The sequence below is a fragment of the Lacerta agilis genome, chromosome 13 (assembly GCF_009819535.1).
Source record: "Lacerta agilis isolate rLacAgi1 chromosome 13, rLacAgi1.pri, whole genome shotgun sequence".
Classification (NCBI taxonomy): domain Eukaryota; kingdom Metazoa; phylum Chordata; class Lepidosauria; order Squamata; family Lacertidae; genus Lacerta; species Lacerta agilis.
Window position 1 is genome coordinate 28,810,449 of NC_046324.1, and position 21,134 is coordinate 28,831,582.

Sequence of the window (21,134 nt, forward strand, 5' to 3'; positions counted from 1 at the left end):
GTCAAAGTGCAAGTAGATAAATAGGGACCGCTCCAGCGGGAAGGTAAACGGCATTTCTGTGCGCTGCTCTGGTTCGCCAGAAGCGGCTTTGTCATGCTGGCCACATGACCCGGAAGCTGTGTGCGGACAAACGCCGGCTCCCTCGGCCTATAGAGCGAGATGAGCGCCGCAACCCCAGAGTCGGACACGACTGGACCTGATGGTCAGGGGTCCCTTTACCTTTACCTTACCCAGATACCTTGAATGCCCATGTGCTTTTAGCATATTGCTGGTTTTAATTTCTGAATGTTTTAATTGTTTTTACTAATGTTATTGTTTTATTCTTTTTGTCTTGGAGTTTTTTTAAAAAAAACAAACACAATCAAGCAGTGTATGCATTTTATGAAATGAATATTTAAAATACATTGCCTGAATTTCTCAAATTCTTCTTTTAAAGCCATCCAAGCTGGTAGCCATCCCGCCTCTTTTGGGAGTGAGTTCCATACGCGCTGTGTGAAAAAGGGCTTCCTTTTATTTGTCCTGCATCTTCACAACATTCGGCTATCATTGGATGGCCCCATTGGTTCCCAGCATTATGGGGGAGAGAACAGGTGCTTGAAATGTCTTTAGTCAGTTCTTGTAGCTCTGCAACAGCAGACAGGGGCATGGGGCACGAATGGAACTGGGGTATAGAACTGTGTCCCATGATCTGTCAGTCATGGAGCAGAAGCTGCTGGGATGTGGACTCAGGTTGTGGCAACCCAAGGTTTTAAACAATTAACAGGGCCAAAACAGGGTAGTGCCGTCCCTGCAGGTGGCTAAAATTCAGCCAAGGCTGCACCTGGAAATTTTCACCACTGTACTTTTGAGGGGTTTTTAAAATAGCAATCAAGCAGTACATACATTTTAAGAAACAAATAAATAAAATTACAAAATAAATATACTTTAGTCAGGCAAAAGGGGGTACGGGAGTGGAACAAATGCAAAAGGTTGTCCCAAAACTGGCTAAAGCAATTTTGCTCTCCTGCTGCCTGACTTATCTATACATCATTTCTGTGCCCCACCATTGGTCTGCCAGGAGTGCAGAGCAACCTAACCATATAAAAAAGGAGAAATGCAAGATAGCAATAATATACTCATAATTTTAAAATATAAAATCCCATCTGACTTCCTTATACCGTCACCATCAGAGTATTAAAACAGCACTAGCAACACACAACTGGAGCCAAAGGCTTGAGTAAATAAATGCATAAATAAAAAAAACGTTTTCGATTTGTTCTGCCCATCTCATTTACTTGGGGAGAAAATGTCAGGCTTCATCTTCAAGCCCCCCCCCCCCTTGCAGCCCCCTTTCCCTGTTTGGCACAAGCAAATGGAGTGAAGGGATTTTCAATCTGTTCACTCAAATGGAAGCATGCACTTATATGCATTAGCCTGCAGTAAGTAAAGGAAGTCATTTATTTATACCCCCACCCCCGTTTTCTGCCAGGAGAGAGAGAGAGGCTTCGTCACATCGGAAACCCAGAAGAAAAGGAATAAAATATAGCTGCCAAACCCTGGGAACTCTGCTTGCCAGGTGGATTCCTGAGCTGATAACTGGGCTGAGCCATCTGTAACCTGGCCCAATTGCCACCCTCCCTTTCCTAGGCTCTGCCCCCCCCTGCACAAATGGCATCCTAGCCGTCCACCCAGCATGCAGGGCTCCCTTCCCCCACTTTCCAATCCAGGGCATTTGGGATTCCACAACTGGGGGTGGGGGTGGGTGAAGCCGTTTAATCTGCCCTTTAATCTTGCTGCAGCGGATGCTGCTGCTTTCTCTGAGGCCCGGTCTCCAGGGGTTTGGGGGGGGTCCTTGTAGACAGTCCTTAGAACAGCCTCCCTGAGCCTGTTGCCCTCCAGATGCTTCAGACTATTACTGTTTTTATTTCATAATGTATTGCTTCCTACGATGCACCTCCAGGCCACTTCACAATGCAATAACAAACTACACAACACAGAAACAGTTAAGACAATTGCACATAGGAATGCATGTGCAGCTAACAAATCCTAGTCAGATTTATATTGCACAAGAGAAGGCAGAAAAAGTGAGGAATTAAGCTGTGATGCTTGCATTGCAGCGGGTTGGACTAGATGACCCATAGGATCCCCTCCAGCTCTACAACTGTATGAGTCTATGAATACACAATTGAAACAGAACACATATTTTATGCCCTGACTTTTCCTTGACTCGTCAGTCTGCCCCCCCCCCCAATTTATGTACAGTATATGAATTATCCTGATTCTTTTTTGATTTGCTTTTATACTGTTTCATTATTGATGTTAGGCTGATGTTTTCTTTTTCATGGATACTGTTTTTATATTGGACGTAATAAACCGACAAGGGATTTTTATTTTTTTGAAATATTAAGCAGTTAGAATGGCTTTGAAATAGATAAATGCTATTTCAAATCCAATGTAGATAGCAACTGGGGAGATATTGAATTTATACTCTACTTGATTGTAAAACAAAAACAAAAAACCCCCACCTCAAGCTGTCTACAAAAAAGGCAAAACAATAAAATTATTAGGAAAAACTAACAATATGTAATTTAAAACTAAAAAAAAAGTTGTAATAACAACAGACTAAACAGGGCCAAAATTTGCTAATCCCCTTCTTTGTTGAAAGAGGAAAAAAATATTTAGCAGGGAAGACAACAGAGACAGCACTTGTCTGAATTGCAGTGGGAGGGAGTTCCACAGGGCAGGTACCACTGCACGAAAGCCCTGATTCTGCCATCATACAAATCCCATCAGCCCCACTGCCCTCTCATCAGCCCTGGCATCCTACTGGGTGCAAAACATCTGGAGGGCACCAGGTTGACAATGGCTGCCCCAGAGTCAGATTTTGCAGTATCGACTGAGCAGGGCTGGCTTTGTGCAAAACCTGCGCTTTTTTATTTATAGATAAGGCTCAGACACTGCCAGCCCCCGGAAGGATATCCTGATCAAAGCCTTCCTTCCAGGCCCTCTGCTGGCTACCTACACAGTAGTGGGTTCAAATGCCAGAGCTGGTGCCAAGCCAAAGCAGCTGTCAAGATCTGAGAGCGGGTGGGTGGCTTGGCCGGATACCTCTTCTAGAAGCCTCCTTCCCATGCCAGAGGAGAAAAGGGAGGCCTTGTTCTTTCCACCAACGTCTCAGGCCCAGAGCTCGATGGAGAAGCCTTCGCCAAGTCTTCCATGCACTCTTGGCCGCAGCAATCCATCTGTGAAATGGGGATAATAACTGAGCCATTTTGTCCCCTGTGAAAGAAAGGAACAGCCTCTGTCCACACCTTGTGGGATCCTCACAAAACTGAGGAGCGGCATGTGATCTGAGCCAGGAGGACTTGCAAGAACATAAGACCCTGAATCTCTTTCAATGCAGGCAATGAGAGTCAGTGTGGTGGAGTGTTGATCAATGGCTCAGGTTCCCCAGTGGATGGGTCAATTGCTCTCTCTCTCTGTCTGATCTACCTCACAGGGTTGTGGTGAAGATCAGGGGGTGGTCAGAGGGAAGGAACCACCTCCCCTACCTTGAGCATCTTGGAAGAAAGTCAGTATATAAATTTAGCCAATAAATAAATGAATGACCAGCATTAAATTAACAAACAAAACGACAGTAGAAGCCTTTCCTTCTTGCTAACCAGCTGCAAACTCCTGCTGCAAGACCAAATAGGCCTCCCACAGGAGCCCTTTAATTTTGCTGTGGGTTCAAGAATGTCCTCTGCTTATGCTCAGAAACTACCATCCCTGGCACTGGGCAAGACCTTTCAAGCTCTGCGTCGATAGCCTACTTTAGCTCAGGTGCTTTGGGGCTAATGAGGGGGGGCCCTGCCCTTCGAGACTCTCTGCACATGCTTGGCTGCCCTCTGGTCTTTCTCAAAACGTCCCCGAAAAGGCCTTTGAGGGCACGTCCAATCCTGCCCTCCGAGGCTGAGGGTCTTTTCTGTCCTTCCAGGCCGTGCATTCTGCACGCGCTCAGAGACCCTCTCGCCCTGCGCCGCTGCTCTTCCCCTTCCCCTCCACCACCCCAGCGGCGGCGGCGGCGGCGACCACCACATCAAGCTTCCTCAGCGGAGAAGAGGCGGGAGGGAAGCCGGGAAGCAGAGGTGGGGGCTCCGCCCGGATGCCCCCCGCCCTCGGCCCCCCGCCCAGGCGAGGCTGCGGCGGGATCCGCCTTCCTTCCGGAGCGGCGGCGGCGGCGGCTGCAGCAGCAGGAGCAGAGCGCGGCGAGGCGTCGCGTCGCGTTTGCAGCTCCAGCGCGCCCGGACCATGGAGGGCTCGCCGCTGCCGCCACCAGGGGAGGAGGAGGCGGCGGCAACAACAGCCCGAGCCGGAGCCGGGAGGAGCCCCAGCGCAGCCGGGCAGCGCTAGCCGCCGCAAAGCAGCCGAGCCCGGTCCCCGCCCGCCTGCCAGGCGCTGCGCTCCGGCCGCCGCTGCCACCGCCGCGCGTCTCCATTGCGCGCAGCATCTGCAGCCGCCGCAGGAGGAGGAGAAGGCGACACCCCACCTCCGCGCCCGCCCGGGACCCGATCCGAGCCGGCGGGGATGCGCGGGCTCTGAGCGCCCCTCGCCCTCCGGCCCTCCGCGCCCCCGGGGGCCGGTCTCCCCCGCGCTCGCCATGGGCAAAGACCAGGAGCTGATGCAGGCGGTGAAGGCGGAGGACATCGGGGCGGTGCAGAAGCTGCTGCAGAGGCCCAAGCCGGGCAAAGCCAGTGAGTGACCAGCGGCATTCTCCCCCCCCCCCCAATTAATTCCTCGATTTAATTCCTCTTCCCCACCTGGCCTTTGAAAGAATAAAAATAGGAATGGGATGCAACCCAGAGCGCGCCTTATGCCTGGATGGATGCCCAGCTCCTGGGGTGGGTGGGAGGAGGGAGTCTAGGGGAAGGATCCCCTCCCCAGATGGCATCAGGAACCTCTTTGCAGAGGGTGGGGCGGAGGGGGCTGCTGCTGCTCTTCTGCATTATGCTGCCCCTCCCCCCACCCGTGACACCCCCCCCCTAAGATATTCACCCACACCCAGCCAGGGTGGTTCCTGTTCACTCTCTTATTCCAGGCTGGCATTGGGGTTTGGGTTGGCTCTGAGCCCATCTCCTCCACCCCCCCCAGGAGGGGGTGTCCAGGGCTGCTGGGGGAAGGGGCTCTAAATATGGCTGGATGTTGTGGCATTCCACAGTGCCACCCTGGAGTGGCTCTCAGCGCCGCTGGCCCATGTAAACAGGCTTTACGCTGGTGATGTGTGTTTCTTTTTTGGGTGGGGAGGCGAGATGAAATTCAGCGTTACTCGCCTCGCCACACATTGCTGCTCCACACCCACCTGCCCACTCACATGGCAAACTGGCATGGGGGGGGGTGGCGGCGACGGCGGCGAGGAAGGAGCCACACTTAGCCACTGGGGTGTCTCTCCTGTTGGCTTTGAACTCTCAGTGCAACTGAGTGAGAGACGAGCTCCTCTCCTGTTGGCCAGTGGCTGTTGCCCCAGGTTGTATTTTCTATTCGATATCAGCGACATAGCAGAGAATTGCCTTGGCGCTGGCACCGAGAGGATTAAGGGAGGCTGAAGAGCTCTGTGAGGGCAAAGTGGTTCCGAGTGCCTGGAGGGAGCTGGTGCCTGAGTGCCAAGGCCGTGTGCAGTGCCTCTGGCGCCATACCCATCCCTGGGTTGTAGTACGCTGCTTGCTGCCCGCTCTCCAGATAAGAGGTGCCCGCTGTGGCTTCCCTTCTGCACTTTGAGAAGTGTCAGACTGGCAAGGGGATGTGGGCATCCTTGCCTCCTTGGCCTGGAACGAGCGGCCCTTTCTGGGCTAGGTCTGGCTCAAAGGGGAGCTGTGTGGCCTTAATTTTTCATCCGTACAGTATAGCTGGCTTTGCCAGTCCTTTCTGAAATGCTTTCCTGTGCAAGGATGGCTGGATTTTATTTTATTTTTGTGGAGAAGGAACTGATTTTTGAGCTGCCTGCGACATCTTAGCTAGGGGGAACTGGGACCAGATTGGTGCTCAGTTTCTAGAAGAGGTATCAGATTTCCACTCCATCTGAAAGCATCGCTGGCTCGCTGTGGGAGGAACTCCATCTGCCTGGTCCTCGGATGTGTGTGCGGATTCTCGGTCAATACTCTGTGATGTATGGAGCACTTGAGCCTTGCATTGAAAATAGGCTGGGAAGGCTGAGGCCTGGGAATCTGGAGACTTGTTGCCCCTCCAGACATCCTATTAGTTGTGCGTTTGTGATGTTTTGTGCTCAGGGTGGTTCGACGTCATCCTCTTTTCAGAACAGTTTGGAATTGCAGAAGTTTCACAGCACTCAGACTGCTTCCATTTCCCAGCGGTGCATGCCCTGCGCTTTCCTGATGAAATCCTGTAAGTTTTCAGGATTTCACTAACATTGGGGGAGAATCACGGAACAACTGATAAAAGCAGAGTGACATGTGGATAGTCTGTTATGAATCTGCGACTAATACATTATTGCCATCGATGAGATGTCGCAGAAAACACTAGCCTGGGAGGGGTTCTTAGGCATTTTGTTGGCGGGGGGGGGCAGCTGAGTAGTCCTGGATATTGCGCGAGTTGTTGGGTTTAGGTTTGAGTTAGTCCAGTGCAGAAAATGACTAACTAGATCTCTCTGTCTCTGTTGTACTCTGATGCTCCCTTGTGCTCTTCTAGGCAGGGGCAACTCATTTAGTTCTGCGTTTTGTCCAACCCCAAGCAAACTGTTGGGAGAAACGAAGGTTAAATGGTGGGTTTTAGTGCTTGGGGGAGCTGTAGCTTCCTGGTCCAGAAAAGCGCTGCAATTAAAGCAGGGATGTTGGTCTTGGAAGCGCTGCAGCTCAGTGGTAGGGCATCTGCTTTGCATGCAGAAGGTCCCAGGATCAATCACCGGCATCTCCATTTAAAGCTGGGAATGTTCTGAGACCTTGGAGAGCTGCTGCCTGTCAGTGTAGACAATAATGAGCTAGATGGACTTGGTGGAAAGCAGTTTCATGGACTGGGGCAGAAACAGGGGCTGTTGAGAGGGGCTTGCTACCCTTAGCCCACCTCCCCAAGCTGGTTTGATGTCCCTCGTTGCTGACCCCCCCCCCCGGATAGCACAATATATTGTCCATATTGTGTAATCTAAACGGTTTGCCCCTACAATGCCATGGAGGATGGTAGGGTATATGACATGCAGCAGTGCCAGGGATCTTGGAGTGCTCTACCTGGGTTGGTCCCCCTGAAAAGGTCTCTGACGCAAATGGGTCTGGGGTTTGCTTTCCAGGCAGATCACCATGAGATTCAGGATCTTGTTCCCCTTACAAGCGATTTCCTTCCTTACATTACCTGATTCTTGCCATGGTCGACAGCAGAAGTTCAGAAGTCTGTCCTTTTATTTGTATACTGCTTTTCTTGCATGCATGACACTCAAAGGGGGTTTGTTCGCCCCACCATCTATTTGGGGCTGAGCCCACTGTGTGTGTGAGAGATGGGGAAGTCTGCTTTGTGCAGCCTGCTGTGCTTCCCAGCTAATGGGTGTGTGCGTGTTGCAGTGTCAGTTGCCCAATGCCAGGACTATGCAGAAATGCTGAGCTCCTGCAGCTTTCTTGGCCTTTGGACAAACACTTCTCGCCTCTGAGACCTGGGCGTGAATGCAGGTGATGCAGCCTTGAGTTGGGCTTCTTCACGCTCGCACACAGGAATGCACCGACCTGCGCTTCCTTGAAGTGCTGCCTCCAAATTGGAAATCCCTCGAATGCGACCCCTGTCTCATCTCCGGCGCTACCTAATAACAGCCGCTCTGCCCCACTTGAAACCTATGTATTTATTTTGAATGAAAGGATCCTGTAGCAGCTGTGGGAATGCTTTTGCATTGACCTGCAATGATTTTAGGGACAGAATGCATGTGAGATTTCTGGTCCATCATACTGGGGTCTATCCTTTGAGGGACTGAGATTGTCCAAAGCCCCTTATTCTATTCATATAAGAAATATATATATACCACACTTTGTCAAAAAGCTGCGGGGCAGTTTGCAACATAGCAACATATTAAACAACACAATGTCTGTGCATAACATAATATCAAAATACACACACAAAAGAAATAAGATATAAAGAATGATGTAAATACAATTCATAATAAGCAGTAGTGTCAAGTTATTCATATGCTATTTTGGTCACAGATACCCTCATCCAAAAGCCTGCTAGAAGGGGTCAACTGTTACTTTTTTTTTTGAAGTGGTTAGAATAGATAGACTGCAGTAGGAAGAGCATTTTTCAGATGTGGAGCCACTACTGAAAAGGCCCTTCTCTTGGATTCTGTCGCTGCACACTCATCCACTAACCTCAGAACATGAGGTCAGTGACAAAGTCGGGTGAAAGGGCTCTTGGTGGTTGCTCTGAAAACCATTGCTGGAAAAATGGGGAGGCCTATCCTCTCATTTATGTGGTGAATAAGCAGGAGCTGGGAGCTGGGTAGATGCCCAGATACTCAGGCCTCATGTGTTGATGAAGAGGTCTCTCTTATGCCCTCCACCCATTAAATATTTTATCTAGGTGCTACTGTCCTGGACTATTCAGTGGGAGCCATCTCCACCCCCGGTTCTTGTGACTTGGAGTCAGCCTTCAGTGCCACAGTTTTTGTCTAGACTTGGTAGCCAAACCAAGCTTAGTGGCCAGTGGGATCCTTCTCCCATCAATGGCTGGCTTTGCTTTTTTGCCTACTTTTAAGGTCAGGGACTATAGTCTGCTCCCAGTGGTAGAAACTGAGATATAAAAGCTAAGAGTCAGATAGTACCTTACCCCTAGGTTTCAGTCACCATAACAGAACGCCTAGGCACAGCACCAAATGAGGAGCTGGGGTTGTGCTGCTGCATGAATCGGTTGGCTCACAAAGTTTGTGCTGCCCTGCAGACCCGCTGATTTGTGCAGCAGCACGGCACCGGAAGTGGCGATTGTTTCAATGCCGTGCTGTCCCGCAAGCCAGCTGACGGGTTTGGCACGGCAGCGGTGCCAGCCAGCCGGATGGAGATGTTAGTAGCCGAACCTGGCAACCAGACATGTCCGCTTCCTCGCCAAAGGCCGGTTGCCTGTTGCAGAATGCAGCTGGTGCCTGGTTAGTTTTGAGCACTCTCTGCTTCCCTTTCGGATTTGGGGAAGGGTCGTAGCCGAGTGGCAGAGCATCCACTCTACATGCAGAAGATCTCAGGTTCAGTCTCCATCATTTCCAGGGAGGGCTGGGAAAAGACTCCTGCCTGAAACCCAGAGAGCTGCTGCCTGCCATTGTAGGTAATACTGAGCTAGATGCACCAAGAATCTGACTCTTTATATCAAGCAGCTTCTTGCGTTCCTTTTAGTTAGAATGGGTGGCAGGGATGTCCCGGTTGGGTCACTGTGCGGCTGAGGCACCCCTGCTGGCTCTGCCACACCCTGTGGCCAAACAGCTCCCTGCTTCCCCCTTTCCAGGCAAAGCTCATCTGGGCAGGTGGTGAGATCAGTCATGCAGCTACCAAGATGATCCCTGTCCACCTCTGCAGCTCCAAGTTTGAGATGGTGCTTGGGGCTAATCTCACTTGTTGGAAGGCAGCAGTCGTGGTGAGAAGAAATATACGAGTCTGCTCATGGTGACTGGGATGACATTAAGAGAGGACTGGAGAAATTCATGGAAGCGAATGAGGCTATCGGTGGCTACCAGCCACGTTGCTTACGTTCTCCCTCCACTGTTGGAAGCAGTGCACCTCTGAGCACCAGGTGCTGAGGATCAACGGTGGGGAGAGCACTGTGGTCGAGCTCAGGTCCTGCATTGAGGCTTCCCATTAGTTTATTTCTTTTTCTTTTTTGTGTGTTTATTCTCCTGGGAGCTCAAGGTGGTGCATGTGGTTCTCTGCTTCCTAACTTAATCCCCACAACAACCCTGTGAGGTAGGTTAGGCTGAGAGAAGGCAGCGACTGGCCCAAGGTCACTAGGTGAGCTTTGTGGCCGAGTGGGGATTTGAACCCTGCTCTCCGGGGCCCTAGTCCAGCACTCTAACCACTACACCACATTGGCTGTCAGGGGTTGGTCACTGTCAAAACAGAATGCAGGATTAGGTTTCCCCTCATTGGCCTGATCCAGCCATGTCACCCTTCTGTGCAGTAGTAACTAGCACGGTGTCCTCCAGATTGTGTTGGACTCCAACTCCAGTACAGCGTTTGAAATTCGCCAGGTGCATTTTGCACCTGGCTATTGACCACTTGCTTCCAAATGAAGATACCTGGGCATCAGGATGGCACCTGACATCCCCACCACCTGGAGGTGCATGCTGGGGGAACCACACACTAGCAACACATCCTGCAGAATCTATCAGTTACATTCTGTCTGCACAATTAGAATTAATTTCTGGAATCAAAATGTTTTTTTCTGTGCAGCCTGAGCAAGAGCAGTCACCATTAATAAAAAGAGGTCGGAATAGGCCAATATATATGTGTGGACTCTCCCTGGATCAAGTGACTTTTCTTCCTTAAGTTCTCAAAACCTTTAAACTAGCTCAAGGTAGTCATCAGAACTAAACTAACCAGATGTTTAACTGAGAATCAATCACAGCCAGGCAACCCAGCCAGATGGGTGGGGGGGGGGGTATAAATAATAAAATTATTATTATTATTATTTGAAAAAGAAGACTTTAGAGCAGGCTTACTCAAAAATGGCAACTAGACATTCTGTTTTGGAGACTGTAACCTTGATTTAATGACCCATTTGGTGCCTATTTGAGTTTCTAACACTGCTCCAGTAATCTCTGATTCTTAGACATACTGGCTTGGGTTGAAGAGTTCAAAGGGCCCCACTAGATGTCCTTATTGTGCATTCATGCTAATTTGAGCTCATGATGGCATTAAGGTGCTTAGAGGGTGGCTTGGATGACCCTTTGGGTCCCTTCCAACTCTACAATTGTTTTTGTGGAGTTACAGCTCTACGTAGAGTTGTATTCTATCATTCCGTGATTTTGTACCTGCAAAAGTTTCACAGAGGCCACACTGCTTCATGTACAATCTGCGCATGTCCTGTAACTTCCCGCTGACACCCTGTAACATTTCAGCTCACAAACATGGCGAGGCTTTGGGTTGTTCTACTGAAAGAGGACCACTCTGGACAGCAATAATGCAAGGGAAGCTTCTCAGAACAAACGACAAAGCAGATTGATATGAGGACAACCCAGCAGAAATCCACCTCAAATGCACTATTATTGCACCAATGGCATGTTGCAGAAAACACCTGCAAAAAAACCCACCACCGCATTGGAGGGGGCAAGAGTCCAGCAATATCTGGGGAGGGGCATCACCATGTTGGCCGCTCCTGTGTTGGGAAGTTCAGCCTTGCAAATAAGTTGGCCAGAAGCGCTAGCCTCCAGGTTCTCTTACTCAGCTTCTGGCTGGTGTAACCCTGTGTTAGTCATTTGCAGCCTGCAGGAAAATAAATAAGAACCAGGCTTGGTAAATATGCCCTGCCTGGAAGTGATCATGATTTAGCCACTGGCAACCAACTGATTGACTGCTGAGAAGCCACAGCGGCAGGGTCTCTGTGCCAGGACATGGGGGTGAGATTCAGGACCTAGTTAGCTACAGTTGTACATCATGGTAACTTCAAGGGTGAGGAGCCTGTGACCCTAAAGATGCTGTTTGTTTGTTTGTATATTATTGATTGCATTTACACCCCACCTTTTCCTCCAGGGAGTTCAAGGTGGCATACAGGGTTCTCCCCCTCCTAATTTAAGCCCCACAACAACCCTGTGAGGTAGGTTAGACGGAGAGGCAGTGGTTGACTCAAGGTCACCCAGTAAGCTGTATGGCTGAGTGGGGAGTCAAACGCTGGCCTCCCAGGCCCTAGTCTGACACGCTAACCACTGTGGTGCACTGGTTCTGTTGGAGTCCTGGCTCCCATCACCATGGCCAACAGCCTCAGGAGGGCTACAGATTTCCCATCCTTGTGCTAAGTCATAGCTAAAAGTTTCCTGCGAAGAGGTAATCCCTCTTCTGCTAGCAAGTGGGAACAATGGACAAAGATCCCTGACATAACACTGGGGTTGGGGGTTGCTTCCCGCAGAAAAACCAAGAACAAACTCTGGCTTCAGATAAAAAAAAACCACAGTCCCCAGTTTGGATGCAGTGCAAAGCCAAGGGCCATGGTTTGTTTCTCCCACTCTAGCAGGGTGGAGCAAAGCAGGACACTCTGGTCACGCACAAGAAACCTTTAAGCATGGCTTACCATGAGGTGTGGAAATGATTATTCTTATTTACAATAAAGGGCCTCATTATTGTATACATACCTTGCAGGTATTGACAATTTTTCTTTTGGGAAAGCTTTGCCCCCTTAAACTAGATACTCAGCAGATTTTTTTCATCTTCAGATTGCAAACCTTGCTAATTCATATAACTGGGTAATAATACAATGGTTCCCACTCCACCCGCCACACTGCTGGCAATCTCTGCATTAGGAAGAGATTGTGACGTGTAAGGAAGCCATCCAAAATCTTAACGAAAGTTGATTACAAAATGCACTCAGGGTGGGGTGGGGTGGGGTGAATCAGAAGTGCACAGGTTCCCCCACCCCACCATCAAAATTTTGGGAACGTATGAATTTCCACATTGCTGTCTGCCTATACATCATATATTTAAATCACACACATCCCAAGAATCCTGGGAGCTGTCAAGGGTAGTGTGGGGTAAACTACAGTTCCCATGATACTTTGGTGGCAGGGTGTGCGTTTCAATTGTGCTTTTAATTCACTGTGAGTGTACTGACTGGCAGTGGCTCTTCAGGGTTTCAGGCAGGAGTCCCTCCCAGCCCTACCTGGAGATGCCAGGGTTTGAACTCGGGACTTTTCGCATGCAAAGCAAATGCTTTGTTGCTGAGCTACAGCCCTCCCCCTGTGATCTGTGGTCACCTGTGTTTATATGCCCAACTAACAGCTGTGTGAATGGATGAGCTTTCCATGGTCAGAGAGGGTTCTGTCTCTTCCAGTGTTGCTGTGGAAGCTTTCTCGCTGTTTCTTAGAAGTACTTAGTTGGCAGCTCTGGGGCAATCTCAGGCCCAGGGGATCAACCTGGCCTTCCAGACCTCTCTGCCTCTCCCTCTCCGGAGCACACATCGCCTCTCCAGGCCAGGGATGGGGGGGGGGGAAGAAATAAGATTCATATTGCATTTAAAAGCAAACCAACCTAATTCACACTCCTTTAAAACAGTATGAGAACCGGAACACAGAATCATAGAGCTGGAAGGGACCACAAGGGTCATCTAGTTCAATCCCTTGCAATGCAGGAATCTTTTTGCAGAATGTGGGGCTGGAACGCTTGACCCTGTCCCTGAGATTAAGAATCTAATGCTGAACACAACCATCTTTTGAAATTCACACTTCTCTGTATTTTGCAGTGCAGCTCTCTAGCCAAGCAAGGTGTACAAAACAAGGCCTATTCCAGGGCAGGTGTTCCAAAATTTTAGACTGTGGACCCCCAGCAGCCCATGAGCTTCATTCAGGTATTCATCTTGATTTTTAATTGCATTTTAATTGCTTCTTTCCTTTCTTATGTTGCATTCTCTTGTATTGCAGTTTGAATTCCATGGAATTCCATGCAGTACAAGAAAATACCATCTAGAAGAAAATGAAACAAGCAATAAAAATGCAATTGAAAACTATCCGTTGTCTAGCACAGTGCAGTACAATTGCTGCAATAGGCAGAAAAGTCATTAGGTTAGGTGGTCTGTTGAGACTCTCAGCCATTTTCAAGTGGTCCATGGGAGGAGAAAATTGGGACACACTGTACTAGGGTAAAATGTGCATGTAAATGCATATATTAGTGAAAGTAAGCTATGAAAATGCATGGTGTTAGTGCTTTTTTCTGGGGCGACTCAAGGGTACGCAGTACCGACACCTTCTCTCTCTCTCTCCCTCTCTCTCTCTCTCTCTCTCCCCACCCCCCGTCAAAATGTGGCATTCACTGTATAATAACTTCATGTTGAGCACCGGCAACTTTTTCCCTAAAACAACAAGAACAACAAAAGACTTTAAAAATGCAGACTGAAGTAAAGATCGGAAAAACAAGAAACAGAGAGGAAATGAAACTGGCAGATTCTTGTGTCTGTGACTGCCTGGAATGTTTCCCTGGTCTGTGATGATGGCTGTAGCTTACCTGGATGGAGGATGGAGAGTTGGTAGTGGCCCCCAAAAGGTTTCCTAAGAGGGGATGTGGCCCCCCAGTTGGAAAAAACTTCCAAACTCCAGGGCAGGCCTTTGGAATGACTTGGCAGAATTCTTTGTATGTTTTTGAGGGAGCATGGGGTGGGGAGACAGGTGCTCCCTCCCCCCCCCCCGCCACTGCTTTGCCATGAAGTGCTCTCCTTGTTAGTTGTGCTGCTTGATTCTTCCCCTTTAATTGTCTTAAAGCTCCCAACAATCTCTTTAAAGCTCCCCAAAGCAGCTTAGCCATGATAGCTGCAGCAGGAGCCCGTCCTTGCGTTGGGGCGATTATTTCTTGTTATTGTGTTTGGATGTTAAAGCTCCCTCGAACAATGTTCCTTGTTCCTGCCGGAAAAGAGAGGTTTAAAGAGAGGCGTTGGCGTGCGCGCACATTGCAAAGGTGTGTCGGGTTCCTAGCGGGGAGGAAAGCATGGGGCCAGGACCCTGCAGGCACAGACCCCACAAAGTCTGCTCCTGTCAAGCTCAGATGCTCAGGCGGAAAGGCCCCTTAATCGAGTTGGAAGTGTTTGCGTTAATCTGCCAGCCTCACTTGCAAGAGCTGGCCTGCTCAGATTTCCTGGAGGACTGTAGGGCGGTGTGATCTTGTTAGAAGGTGAGAGCACAGAGGGGTTCAGCAGACCACATGGCACAGGTGCCACCATTTACAGAAGGCTTCTTGCCAGTTTGCAAAGGGACCCAGGTGGCACTGTGGGTTAAACCACAGAGCCTAGGGCTTGCCGATCAGAAGGTCGGCGGTTCAAATCCCTGTGACAGGGTGAGCTCCCGTTGTTCGGGTCCCAGCTCCTGCCCACCTAGCAGTTCAAAAGCACGTCGAAGTGCAAGTAGATAAATAGGGACCGCTCCGGCGGGAAGGTAAACGGCGTTTCCATGCACTGCTCTGGTTCGCCAGAAGCGGCATTGTCATGCTGGCCACATGACCCGGAAGCTGTCTGCGGACAAACGCCGGCTCCCTTGGCCTATAGAGTGAGATGAGCGCCGCAACCCCAGAGTCGGACACGACTGGACCTAATGGTCAGGGGTCCCTTTGCCTTTACTTTACCTTTTGCCAGTTTGCAGCGATGCTTCCTGGTTCAGGTTTGCTACTCCCCCTCCCCCTTTTCAAAAGCTGCATCAGCTCAGTGGTAGGGTATCTACTTTTTATACAGAAGGTCCCAGGTTCAGTTCCTGGCATGCATCTCCAGGTAATACTAGGACATTCTGGAGAACTGTTGCCGGTCAGTGTGGACAACACTGAGCTTGATGGACCAACGGTGTGGCTCATTATAAGGCAGGGGCTGTGTTCCTAATAACAGGGTGCGAAATTCACATGCTCAAGTAAAAATAATGCATCTCTCTGCACCAAACAGCATTCACAGTGCAGCAAACGCTCAGGCTGGAGTTGAATCAATTGGTCAAATTTTGAGGGAGAGCTTCGCCTTAGTGGGATCTCCTCCAACTCTGCAATTCTATGATTCCATGAAAATGTTGCGCACTGTCTCTGTGCCATCTTCCATGCCATAGGTCATGGGTAGGCAAACTAAGACCCGGGGGCCGGATCAGGCTGACAAACGGTCCAGAAATCAGAATGTTTTTACATGAGTAGAATGTGTCCTTTTATTTAAAATGCATCTCTGGGTTATTTGTGGGGTGTAGGAATCCGTTCACCCCCCCATATAGTCCTGGTGACCCCTGCCATAGGTGAAGGTGAGAGTCATTCCTTCCCTTCACAGCATGAGGATAGAGCTATGAACAGCAATGCCTTAACCTCTTCCGAAGGGGCAGTGGAAATAGGGCAGGCGAGGGTTAACTGCTGACGCTCGCTCTCCTAGGAATAAGTGGCTGCTGTTTGGAGTGGGAAGATGCTCAAGGTAGCTAAAAAAAAACAACTTCCCTGGGCATGGCCAGAGGGCTGGTGATGCAGAAACCCAAGGGAAGGCAAGCAGGTCTGGGTCAGAACGGAAGGACAGAGTCTGTCTGGAAATCTTATGAAACCTGCCTGTGAGTTTCAGGCTATGGAAATGGTCGAAATAGATTTGAGGGGGCAGCTGAGGAGCACTGCATGATGGGTTTTGATGTCTCTGTGACCTTTTTGCATTTGAGGTTTCCATCGATTGGACTGGACACCTGTTGCTGCTGACTTCACAGCGCCCTTGAAATATGGTCTCTCGATTTCTTGTGCAGCTTGACTTCTTGCAGCGTTCGAGGGGTGCTTGTGTGTGAATGTGGGATGGATGGATGCAGCCAAGGGGCCAAGAGGGGCTGTTTCCAATGATGGAGACAGGTTGCATCCCGCCACCCACTTTCACTCTTCAAAGCCATTTCATTTGCCTGGCTGAATAATGCAGAAGCTTATAAATATGCAGACGCCAAACTCTCTATTCCTTTGGGATCCAGGTTGTTCATAAAAGCGCGACACAGATGCTGCGATACAGCACATCCACAGGATTGGAATGTGCTCTCCTCCTTAGTGGAGGTGAAGGAATGTGCAAGCAAAGGAGAGGGGAAGGAACAGCTCAGTTTATTTCACTTAATATTTATTTCATAAAATTGGTATACTGCCTAATTGTGAAAACAAACAGAATTCAAAGTGGTTTGCCAAAAAGAATGGAACAACGGAATTATTGGCAAAAAAAAAACAACCAATCAAAACCTTCAAAAAATAATTAACATCAACAATAAGATAAAAACCCGATTAAAACACATGTCAACAGCAGTGTTAGAAATTAGCCAGGTGCCAGGCACATTTTGTGACCAGTGTGGATGTTTGGCGACTGAGGAAAGCAAGATGTCGCTTAGAGAACGATCTGAAATATTTCATTGAAGCTTGAATTTGTTTTATTCTGCATTGTTTTATTTAATGTTTTAAGGTGTTGTAAACTGCTTTGAGGTTTTTCTTTAAAATGTAAAGCGATATAGAAATTAAATGAATAAAAATAAGAATAAAGAAACCTCACCGCAAAAAAGCACCTAGACAAACAGCTGTCTGATTTGTTGCAGCTATTGTATTCTTATGTTCCCAGATCAGCAAAAGGTGATGGGAAAAGCCTGTTTACTGCAGCAAGACTGTAGATTAGGATCTGACATCCTTCTTACGCCTTTGCCAAGTGGAAACTGTTCTTCCGAACTAGAACAATGGCTCCTCTGCCCAAATCAACCTCCCTTTGAGAAAGTTATTGTTGGCACAATGTTGACTGGGAGGAATGTGCCAAAGTTTTCTTTCACTTCCCAATTAAGCTGTTCATAAATGATCTGGAGTTAGGGGTGGGTGGTGAGGTGGCCAAGTTTGTAGATGGCCTCAAATTGTTCAGGGCGGTTAAAGCAGAAAGGGATTGTAAGGTGCTCTGAAAGGATCTCTCCAGGAATGGGAAGGAAAATGGCAAATGCAAAAAACCCTAACTTCACTATTGACATCTGAACTAGTGGTGATGAACAGGAAGGAGATATTGAGGTCAAGGTGGATAGCTTGATGAATGGGTTATGAGAGCAGTGTTAGAAATTAGCCAAGTGCCAGGCACATTTGATGTTTCAACGTGTTGTAAACCACTCTGAGATTTCTTCTTATAATATAAAGCAGTATAGAAATGAAATTAACAACAACAACAACAACAACAACACACAACATTCTACTGGAAAAAACCCAGCCCCAAGATGATTATGATGCCTATAGCCTAGGTTTTAAGGACCCATTCGGTGAATAGCTTATGTATCTTAAACTGCTTTAAGTCAATGCTTCCCAAACTTTTTGGGGCCACCCTGCTTGGTTCCACAAACTCATCCCCAGTTCCATAGCCTATAAAAAGCAAGATTCAGAATAGTGATTTGCATGACCCAATAAGGAATGTAACAGGACAGATCCTGAAGTTGAGGCTCCAGTACTTTGGCCACCTCATGAGAAGAGAAGACTCCCTAGAAAAGACCCTGATGTTGGGAAAGATGGAGGGCACAAGGAGAAGGGGACAGAGGATGAGATGGTTGGACAGTGTTCTCGAAGCGACTGGCATGAGTTTGGCCAAACTGCGAGAGGCAGTGAAGGATAGGCGTGCCTGGCGTGCTCTGGTCCATGGGGTCACGAAGAGTCGGACACGACTGAACGACTGAACAACAACAATCATTCAAAACAGTAACCAATAATTGCACATTTGTTCAAAACCCACTTTAACCTATTCTACGATGCATGCTCTTAAACCCTGGAGAGCTGCTGTCAGTCAGTGTAGACGGTCCTGAGCTTGCTGAGCCACTGTCCTGACTTTGGTGTAGGGCAGCTCCAAATGCCCGTTTGCATGCGGAGTATTGAGTGTGAACGTAAATCTGAGCCTTCCTTCGCCGGCAGTCTTCAGGGGAGCCTGCGCTTCCCTCCCAACCAGCCTCTGTTTCCAAACCTGTCATGTTCCGTCTCTGCTGGTTGAGGGAACCCTCCATTCTCTTGCGGCTGTCAGTTAATTCTGGGTTTCCTCGTTCCATTTGATCACTTTAATAACTTCCTCCTCCGGCAGCCGTGTTTAATGAAACCCAGAGAAGGCTTTGCAGAGCTCTGAATGTTCTCCTTGTGACGTTGTGGCAGAAGTGTATCTTGCAGGCAGCAATGATGGGAGCTGGCAGTGATGGGGTGGTCCAAATTCTCATAGGAGGGAACTGGGGTCACTGGTTGTGTGTGTGTGTGTAGAGGAGGATGTTATTGGTGTAAGTTTTCATTTTCAAATGAGAGGCCAAATTTGTTGCTCTTTTCACAGCTGCCATGCGAGGGTCGAGCCACTCATAGTATAGAATCATAGAGGTAAAAAAGGTAAAGGACCCCTGGACAGTTAAGTCCAGTCAAAGGCGACTATGGGGTCGCAGTGCTCATCTCGCTTTCAGGCCGAAGGAGCTGGCATTTGTCCACAGACAGCTTTTCAGGGTCATGTGACCAGTATGACTAAATCTGGTGCAACAGAACACTGCGACGGAAACCAGAGTACACGGAAATACCATTTACCTTCCTGCCCCAGCAGTACCAATTTATCTACTTGCACTGGTATGCTTTTGAACTGCTAGGTTGGCAGGAGCTGGGACACAGCAATGGGAGCTCACTCGGTTGTGGGGATTCGAACCGCCGACCTTCCGATCAGCAAGCCCAAGAGGCTCAGTGGTTTAGACCACAACGCCACCCGTGTCCAAAGAATCATAGAATTGTAGAGTTGGAGAGGGACCCTTAAAGGTCATGCAGTGCAACCCTCTGGAGTGTAGGAATCACAGCTAAAGAATCCATGACAGGTGGCCATCCAACTCCTGCTTAAAAACCTTCAACAAAGGAGAGACAACCACTTTCCAAGGGAGTCCATTCTGCGGTCAAACACTTCCTGCCATCAGAAAACTTCCTAATGTTGAGTCAGAATCTCCTTCCTTGTCATTTGAATCCATTGGTTTGGATTCCTCTGGAGCAGCAGACCTTCCTTCCTTGGAGGTTTTTAAACAGAGGTTGGATGGTCAGGGATTATTTAGCCATGTTGCAGGGGCTTGGACTAGAAGACTGTTGGGGTCCTTTAAAGGTAAAGGGACGCCTGACCATTAGGTCCAGTCGTGGACGACTCTGGGGTTGTGGTGCTCATCTCACTTTACTGGCTGAGGAAGCCGGCGTTCAGCTTCCTGGTCATGTGGCCAGCATGACTAAGCTGCTTCTGGCGAACCAGAGCAGCAGCACTGGAACGCCGTTACCTTCCGCTGAGGTACCTATTTATCTACTTGCTCTTTGACGTGCTTTCGAACTGCTAGGTTGGCAGGAGCAGGGACCAAGCAACGGGAGCTCACCCCGTCGCGGGGATTCGAACCGCCGACCTTCTGATCGGCAAGCCCTAGGCTCTGTGGTTTAACCCACAGCGCCACTGGGGTCCCTTACAACTCTGCAATTCTGTGATTCCGTGAATGATAAACCAAGCATGATTCTGTTAGAAACTCTCAGTAATGGAAGTAGAGGGGGTGGGTGGGTTAGGAGCTTTATGGGCTGAAGTTTTAACTTTTTGTTATCGAGGAGAAGGTGAGGGATGCCAGCTGTGCCTTTGCCCTTGACCGCAGGGCTGCTCCTTCCTTCAGAGAAGGTGGAATTCCAGATTGTCAAGACTCTTCTCCTAGTGCTGAATTGCCTCCTTTTGTAAAAATAATGATGCTACATGATTTATCCTGCTGCTGAAATAATTGGACGGTACACTAACAAGCACCGCAGGCGATCTGGAGAGATGTGTTGTTCAAATATGGGGGGGTGAGGGTGCTAGTCAAAACTGAACTCCTGAGAACCTCTGGAGGATCCTCTGGAGCACTGGCCAAATCCTGCCCTCCAGACCTCACTGTCTGGCCCTCCAGAACCTCTCACTGACCTGGTTTAACACACCCTTGGTGCATGTTCCTGTGGGTCTTCTGCTGGGAGGCAGATGCTCTCGTTGCTGGAGATTCAGGGTTCCATCACCAGGGGGTGAGAGAGGAGCTGGGCCCCTTCTTGCCTTCACCCCCTTAGCAGTTTGATCTGCCTAAGAATGACGGACAGTTTGTTAGCACATAGAATCATAGAACTTCTGTTGGAAGGGATCTAAAGGGTCATCTACGCCAACCCCTGGCAATGCCGGAATTACAACTAAATATATACATATATTTTAATAATGATGATGATGATGATTTTCTATTAATTTTTAATTTTCAAGTACACAAATGCCAAATAGATTCATTTATCATGTAGGTTGGCGACAGTAAAATGGCTTCCAAACATGTTGTTTGGTACCTTGCCTCCATTTTGTCATCGTATTGGGTCACTGATACCATTACCTGTTTATTCATTAAATCAGTTATACAGCAGCAGCATCCTTAGACTAGATTAAAAATAAAGAAATAATCAGTATTATAATCAGCACAGTGGGATAATCCTCTGTCGCCTGTCTTCAGGCATCATAGAATTGTTTATATTTACTCTTCCTTTTGATAGGCAATCAAGTTT

At 48.8% G+C, this 21,134-nt stretch overlaps 1 protein-coding gene across 1 annotated transcript in view; it reads left to right on the top strand.

Annotated features, from left to right (window-relative positions):
• Positions 1 to 4,409: 4,409 nt before the first annotated feature.
• CASKIN1 (CASK interacting protein 1) overlaps positions 4,410 to 21,134 on the top strand; it is a 102,950-nt gene continuing 86,225 nt past the window's right edge. Inside the window, exon 1 of the mRNA XM_033166721.1 lies at positions 4,410 to 4,712. Within this exon, the coding sequence (XP_033022612.1) occupies positions 4,619 to 4,712 (94 nt within the window). The 5' untranslated portion in view covers positions 4,410 to 4,618. The remainder of the gene's footprint in view (positions 4,713 to 21,134) is intronic.